The sequence below is a fragment of the Xiphophorus hellerii genome, chromosome 5 (assembly GCF_003331165.1).
Source record: "Xiphophorus hellerii strain 12219 chromosome 5, Xiphophorus_hellerii-4.1, whole genome shotgun sequence".
In the NCBI taxonomy this organism is placed as follows: domain Eukaryota; kingdom Metazoa; phylum Chordata; class Actinopteri; order Cyprinodontiformes; family Poeciliidae; genus Xiphophorus; species Xiphophorus hellerii.
Window position 1 is genome coordinate 30,442,566 of NC_045676.1, and position 8,502 is coordinate 30,451,067.

The 8,502-nt window shown below is 40.7% G+C and overlaps 1 protein-coding gene across 5 annotated transcripts in view; it reads right to left on the reverse strand.

Moving 5' to 3' along the window:
* LOC116719867 (LIM and calponin homology domains-containing protein 1-like) overlaps nt 1–6,080 on the reverse strand; it is a 36,712-nt gene extending 30,632 nt beyond the window's left edge. For 2 of the 5 annotated variants that reach the window (XM_032562622.1, XM_032562621.1), the window contains exon 1: nt 5,727–6,080. In XM_032562622.1, the coding sequence (XP_032418513.1) occupies nt 5,727–5,789 (63 nt within the window). In that variant the 5' untranslated portion in view covers nt 5,790–6,080. The remainder of the gene's footprint in view (nt 1–5,726) is intronic. The other 3 variants (XM_032562623.1, XM_032562624.1, XM_032562625.1) reach the window with 2 other exon arrangements.
* Between the last annotated feature and the right edge of the window lie 2,422 nt (nt 6,081–8,502).

Genomic DNA, 8,502 nt, shown 5'->3' on the forward strand with positions numbered 1-8,502 from the left:
GCAGATGGAGTAAGTGACAAAGTCTGTTCATCAGGAATTACTTCACGTCAAAATGGACAGAGACATATCAAAGAAGAAACAATGTCTGTCATTTAGTCCCTGCTAACAGCACTGATGAAGAGTATGTGTTAACAGACCTGCAGAGCAGGGGAGTGCAATTAGATAAGGACTGCAACTAACAATATTTTACTTATTCATTATTTTATTCATTATTCTGACGATTAATTGAATAAAGAATTGGCACATTCTGCAGATTTTTAGTTTAACCACTTTTTTATACAATATTAGAAATACATTAAAACATGCAAATAAATCAATATATTTTTTAAATAAAAAAAACATTGCTATGATGAAATAACAGCATTCATTTAGTGAATGCTTCATCATCAGTAAAGGATGCATCTGCAGGTAAAAAGTCCTTCAACCTGTGAAAAGCTCAGTTGTTTTTCCTCGACTTAACATCATCAGCACAGTGAAGGACTGATGTGGTGATTCATTTTTGGATTTACTGATTAATAATTAGATAGCAATAGGTGACTAATAAGAGATTTATTTGCAGAATTTAAACCAGGTGAAGCTAAAACTGCCACCAGATTAGCTGTGGGTAGAACACATTTACAGACAATAAGTGTTTTGTTTCTTTTATGCAAAATGTTTATATTTTTAAACAGTTTGGTGTTAATTACTGCTTTGATTATGTTCTCTCTGAAAATGACCATTTTTGGGGGTATGTATATTCAGTTAACAATTAATCACTTACTATAATAGTTGACGATAATTTCAGTAATTGATTAATTCGATTAATGGCTTCAGCCCTAGATTGGATGTGGAGATGAATGCTACCACAAGATGGCCCTTGCCCTGCCCACCAGGCTGCCTGCCCCCTCCGAGAAGATCACAGCATGTAGTAACTGTAGTGTTCTACAGTCAATGTCGTTCATTTTATTAGACTAAATGAGGGCAGATTGTGAGCCATTTCTGTTCCTACGCGGCTGCTTCTGTTTTATTACAAAATCAATGGTTCCACCAAACACCCGGGCCAGGGAGTAAAAATGTGCTTTTAAACGAGATTTACAAGCAAGCACTGATGGAAACTGTCTGATTTGTAGAGACAAACCGATCCATCGTGTCGAAGCGCCGCTGCAAAAGCGCTTTCCCCCTCCGGATTTACAGCCAACCTCAACAGCAGATACTTTTATTATAGCTTAGCCTCACAGATTACAGACATCCGGTCAGAACTACTCTAAGACCCGAGATGTCTGGGTGTTAACTGCATCTTTGTCAAACTTGACCTTCTTGACGACTGAGTCTAGCTATCAAAAAAACAATGAAATAGAGCAGACATCTTCACCGCTGTTGCTTCACATTCTTTCACTCAGCTCTCACACTCCTCCTCTGCCATGCAGAAACAGCTGGCTGTCTGGAGCTACTGGAGTTAATCCTTCCAGGACAGCTATGACATTTGGCACACACACAGGCTAAGTCAGACACACACACACACAAACACACATTCCTGTGTTTATTCCCAATGTGCTTGACCGTAGTATTTGCAACATGCTGCAGGTCAATACCAGCAGAGGTAAACTGCTGAATCTGCAGAAAATCAACCAGCCTGTCGCTGGTTTTAAACCACCTTCGAACAGTTTAGACATCTTTTTGACCGTTTTATATCTTCTGTGATCATTCATCTGCTTCACTGGACCCTGGAAACACCTGAGCGCCTGTCTGTGTTATGTTCCCATAGTGACAAGTGTCATCCAACCAGGGTGTGTCCAAGGCTCAATGCTGACTGGTATGTGTGCCTGTGTGTGCGCATACACTTTGCATACTTCATAGAAACGGCACACTGGAGCTTTACAGGGCAACTTGGTCAACTCTAAATCATCTCCACCTGTGGGCGAGTATAAATACACCCCTAGAAATAGTCAGAGCCAAAATAAGCGGAGAATTAGGGGACAGGAAGACGACAAAGCAAAAACACCGCAGGGGGGATTAAGACTTAGGAGGCCAGTATTAACCCAGAGGAGACAGTTCACACTAACGACAGGACAAAAAAAATCTGTTAAATACTGCGGGTCACCAACTGTCCCCAGGTGATTATTAATGTAGGTTTTAAACATTTCCATGAAAAATAATGATTTGAAGACAAAACATGAAAAATAGCTGGATGCTTAAAGTCGCACTTTTATGTAAAATCAACTTTTTTGAGCTTTACATCATGTTACAATGTTATTCCTTCGTCAAAAACATACCTGAATTGTTACTTTGATTCTTTCACGCATGTTTGAGAAATCCTGTAATCTCCCATGGCAACCATTCAGCTGTGCAAAACGTTTGATTGGACCTAGCACTACCTTCGAGGACGGAGCTCCTCCTCAGTGCTGCAGTTTCCAAGCTTCCACCTCACAGAGCAGCCCTTCCTTACATCTCCCCCAGCCAGCTCCTTCAGACTAGCTAGCAGCAATTAGCAGACACATGGTGGAACTACATTAAATTATACAAGCTACTTCTCAGTGAAACACTGGTAAAAACGTTATGAAAGGGTTAATAGAGGAGAGATGTGATGAATTCCTGAAGATGGAGTTTCAGAAAGAGCAGGAAGTTTTAAAGCAACAGAGGCCCAATTTAAAGGCGCTAAATCAAGAATTAAAATTCTTTTTGAGTCATGAACGATGGAAAATACATAAAACTGCCCCTTTAAAAGTATCCTATCCACTTACTGACGTTTCAGAAGAGGATACATACATCCAGTACATTACCATCAGTGACAGAGAGTAGTAAAAACTATTTCCTTCCTTGGCTTTTCAAAAAGCAAAACAATTTGCAGTCTAAGGCTGTATTATGTAATATTTCATATTCCCTCTAAGTTGTCCAAAATATTGGGCCAACCTTCCAAACCAAACAGGATGTCAACGCTGTCTGTTCATGTAACTTCTTCATTACCAACATGGTACGGTATCAACTATTAATGGTATCATAACACAAAAGAAAATAACAGGAGCAACAGACACTTGGTAAAGTGCTGACTAGTTCAACTGAACTAGTTAGAAGTTGCTGGAGACCTCCTAACTACAAGTTGCATTCAGATTAGCTCACGAGCTGAGGGGTCAGGAGCTTCATGGGATGGGTTTGCATGAACAAGATGTACCTGACTGGAAAGTTTCACTCAAAGAGGATAGAAAGGTTTAGTTTGTTTTCCAAAGGTTGAGCACAAAACTCCATCTTGACAAAAACAGCACACTGTACCCGCTGATTTTAAATACATGGGGTCCATTAAAGATGAATTGGCTCCTGATAGGATTAAAAGGTGAACTTTTGAAAGTGAGGCATGATATGATGTACAGGACTGAATGGGAAAGGTCAAAATTAGCAATTAAATGCCTGTGTTAACTGTTGATGATGGTTATAACTTTGTCTGTACACTAAAAAAAGAAGAAACACCAGACGACTCAATTTAAAAGATGCACCAATACAATATCTATATTGGTCAAAATATTTTTTAAATTCTAGACTGTTCGACCAGGGTAGTCAACCTATTGTTCCTGTCAGTTTCAATTTCTTCATGGTTTACTTTACATTGGCTTTTACATTTAATTATAGCTGGTCAGTTTGCTCCTATGGCTTTTACACCATGAAGGTCCATGTTTTCCAAAAATACTTCCAAACAGCTAATATGGAGCCAAGTGTGCTGAAACAGAGAGGCATCTAAAAGTTTCAGGACATGGGCCCTTGAGGACTGGAGTTAAAGGCTCTTTAAACGGTGCAAATTGTCATTTTTTCATCATTTTGAAACAGTAACTGCTAAGTGTCAGTTTAAATCTCCCTCCTGTGTATAAAAGCCTGGTACACAGAGAACCAGATGTGACATGCAGTGACGAAATGGTTGTTATTTTGCCACCTCACACTGTGAGAACGACGGTGAGTGAGGTAAAGAAATCTCCAAAGCTGCTAGAGAAAACAACAGAGGGGCATTTGGGTGGACGGGAGGTTGAGGGAGGACTGGTTTTCCATAACAACCAGTAGATGCTATCCAACTGCCAACTGGCTGTTTGAAAGAGAGGCCAAAAAAAGGTTGTTCTGTCCTACCATCGCCAACGTAAATTCGGGGAGTTTGCCAAAAACGACTGGGTCTAAACCGTAGTCCCTTGGTTTGATGAGACGGAGCTTTTCAACAGCAATCTCTCCACTTGTTTCTCTTCCAAAGGAAACTTTGTTAGAGTTCCAGGAGTCACGGTTTCTGAAATACCGCGACGCTGTGCAGTCACGTTCAATAAATTAGAATATGGATCTCCTGCATGGTGTAGCGGTAGAGTGAGCGCCGCATATACAGTCCTGGGTTCAATTCCAGACCCTGAGACCTGAGACCTTTTCTGCATGTCTTCCCCACCTTCTCTCTCCACACACTTTCTGCCAGGGTACTATCAATAAAGGCCACTAGTGGTGATTTTTTTATTTAAATACCCAGATGAGTCTCATTTGTTTAAAAGTATCTTTTGAAAATGCCATTGACTGTAAATGGGAAATCACCAAGATTAAGAGAAATTAAAGTGTTAAAGATTAGTCTTTTTCTACTGAATCTATATTATGCATTTCATTTGGTGATGGAGTCAGTGAAATAAATGAGCCGTTCAATAATATTCTGATTTACTGAATGGGACATTGTAAATAAAAATCTAATGCTCTTTGCTAAAAGACAGACAATTTTTTTTGCAAAGGATCCTTGATCAGAATAATACGACAAATCAACCCAGAAATGGTTCACCAGACACAAACCTTACCCTAAACCTAACTGTTACCAGTACACACTTAACCCTAAGCCTAATCTAAAACCAGTTCACACCTTATTCCCAAACCTAACCCACAACTTCAAAAACAGCACTTTTTCTTTAGCTGCCATAAGGGGCAGTCATCCTCACAATGTAGTATTTGTTGAAAAAATGGGCCTTGCAATGTGAGACATGCTAAAACACACACACACAAGTGTCAATAAATTTGCCTGGTGGCTAGATATTTTAAACCTAAATAATAAACCATTTAAAGTGTATTAAGCTGTTGTATTAAGTAGGTGTTTAATTGGAAGTGAATGTCTCAGAGCCTGAAGTGAACTGGGAGCAGAATAGGAACATGAACGCCTCAACATCCAGATGAAAGTCGTCTTGCTGCAGCCTTGGGGCTTTAATGCCTCAGCCTGTACAGGACGGAGCAGTGATGGAGTAAAAATAGGTCAGAATTCTGCTCTACAGGGGCTTATGGAGGGAGGCAGATGATGATGATGATGATGATGATGATGATGATGGGATGCAACAAAGCATAAATGATAATCTCATCCGGTGCGATCAGATGCTGGTAGGCAGCCCGGTTTCTTAGCCATGGCAACCGGAATCCCTTCTTCCCTGGGAAAGGGGGTCGGGGGCAGGGTGAGGGCGTTTCAACGCCTGGCCGGCAGCAACGTTACCAGATAAAAGCTGATAAATGGCGGGTTGGAGCTCAGTGATCTCAGCCTGGCTGCTTGCTTGCTAAAAGTGTTGAAGTGGACGCAGAGCTAGCTCCGTTGCTAGGCTCAACTGACAGCCTAGCGACGGTTGAAACTTTGTTGTCCCGAACGGTAACCCGACACTGCGCAGGCCCCCCAACAGGTGACGACCCGACGGCTGCCGTGTCTTTATTTATACCGCGGTGTGGCCCGTTTCAACCAAGTGTGCTGTTGGAGGCTCCCCCTGACTCACCTCGATCCATTTCTGCGCCTCCAGGCAGGCTGGCTCGGGATGGCTCGGCTCGGGACCGGCCATCAGTAGGGGGTGCGTTGGGAATTCGCGGATGTTGTGAAGTCTCTCTCGTTTTGTCCTCCACGCTCCGCGCGCAGTCTATGGAGTCACGTAGCCCCCCTCGCGCTCCAACTGCGTCGCCCTCAAAAAGAAGATGAGGCAGAAGAAGAAGACGCTTCTGGCGACGCTGCAATACGAACCAGGCGCTAAAAATATCGATTCCTTTCCGTGGGAGGCTGACTCCTCTCTTCTGCTGCTGCTGCTGCCGCCGAGCTTCAGGAGAAGGCGTGAACGCGCAGGCAGGAATCTCTGTAGGGGGGCGGGGGGGGGGGGGGGGGGGGGGGGGATCGAGAGAGGCAGGAAAGACAGAGGAGAGAGAGAGGGGATGGAGGGCGCTGCAGAAGATGTCCCGCTATATTACAATTCAGATAGTTCATCTAGTGGCGGCTGCTTGGTGTGTTTCATTTATTTTAATCGTTATTTAAAAATAAAAATAAAAAAGAAAGAAAAACTTACAATGTGTATGTGTTTTTTTTTTTTTTTTTTACATATTTGTTAAAACTGTCATAATGTCGTGACAGTATAATATCAGACAGATAATCTGAAACCCCCCCCCCCAACTATCTCCTCCACCTTCTTCTTCCTCCTGTGATCCTACTGCCATCTGCAGAAATGCACTGCTCTGTTAAAAGCAACCAATCAGAGGCAGGAGGACGGTCTAAGTGCTGTCAGTCACCCTCATGTATGTAGTGGAGCTAAATTTTTTCACAGATTACCCGTCTTATATTGTCATATGACCATTTTAAGAAGTATGTCAAAAAAACATGTTTTATCAGTTACCTTCTGCAGCTTTAAGCTGTGCTTTGGATACATAAAGTTTATGTATTTAATGTGACAAAATGTGGAAAGTTTTAAAGGGTTTGAGAACAATGGCAAAAATTAATTTGGCAAATGAATATGCATGCTTTTAGACTGGAACATGTAGAAAGACTCATCAGGTTTCATGACCTTGTTGATTTAGGCAAAAAAGCTTCTTCTTCTTCTTCTTCTTCTTCCAATGAAGCCCTCAAAATGTTCAAAACTGTTTCACAGTTTAGCTCAAAGAAAATATTTTTGATTTAAAATAAAAAGGTTACAGGTTGTGACGACATTACAAAAATGAATGGGAAGAGTTCTCAGTGAACATGAGATTAGAACATTCAGAAAACTTTGGCAAATCTCCAAACATTTTTTGAGCAGTTTATGAACTTAAAAAACAAAATAAAACAACCACAACAACAGAGGGTATTAAATATGTCAATTTGTAATTTGTTAGGGGGGGAAAAATGATAAAAGTTGTGATTTTACCTAAAATCACACTTCTGGCGACGTTGCAATACAAACCAGGCGCTAAAAATAAGCTTGTATGCAAGCTTTATACAAGTCCAGTAAGAGTGTCAACATTTTCTCTAATTTGGTGTTAAGGCTCTCGGTGCAGAGCTGTGCCTTTAAGACACCAGCTGGTGTCATTCATGTCTTAATTTAGCCACTTAATGCTAAATAGCAGCCAAATTCTAGAACAAGCCCAAAGTAAAGAGAACCAGGCCTTGGTAGGATTTATGAAAGAGTTTTATTTTCCTAAATTACATCATGTAATTAGAAATTTGTAATTAAAAATTTCTAGTAAAATACTAAAGTTTTAAACAGGAACAGAGCAAGTAAAAAAATCAGCATTGTCCTCTGGGATAAAGTTCATGATGCATTTACAGTGGTCATTCATGCCACACTAGATTTAGTACTGAAGTTAAAGATCCATTTTCTTTAGGAAAGACACTTAAACTGCCTGAGTTATGTTCACAGATCCTGATTGGCTTTGGGCCTTTAATTACATCAAGCATCCAAAGGCAGGATGTGACGTGAGTTAAAGGGGCAGTATTGTGTTTTCCAGCTAGATAGTGTTTTATAGCACAAATTACTGTGTCACCTTCAGTTGTGAAAATGTAGATTTCAAATATGCTTTAATTGTACTGTAATTTATCTTTGGCTTCGGTCTCTAAGAAACTTTCCAACACTTCACATTCAGGAAGCCATCACTCCCAACATTTTTACCAGTGCTTCACTAAGTACTGTAGCTGGTATGAGCTCAGCAGATGTGGAGTTCCACCAGGTGCTTGCCAATTGCTGCAGGCTAGTCTGAAGGAGCTGAGTGGGGGAGGGCTGCTCTGAGGCAGAAGTTTGGAAACTGTAGCTCTGAGGAGGATCTTTGTCCTCAAAGGTGGTCCTTTAAGGTCCAAAAATACCTGGCAAGAGTGTATAAGTGCAAATAAATTTTGATGTCAATTTAATGTTACAGCCTTAGATTAAAAAAGACAAACAAAAAAACAATTAGGTTTCTGGGTGTAGTTTGCACAGATGGTTGTCATGGGAGAATAGATTACTTAAAACGGGCATGAAAGAAACTCTAGGTATGTTTGAAGTAATGTAACAAAGATCAAAAGCCAATTTCACAGAATACTGCCCCTTTAATTGAAACATATCCAAATATTGTAGGACAGGCAAGTTAAAGTTACCATTTGGCAAATCAAGATTTTAGGGCAGTTTCATAATTTAAATAGTTTGAAATAGTCTGGATTATTCATTAAGGCACAGAGGTGGAGTCACATTTTATGAGTTTTTAATGAGGAAAAAAAAATCTGCAGTCATTGCAGCCTTTGGCCTACAGAGTAGAAAGTGATGATACATACTCCTGAGACACATG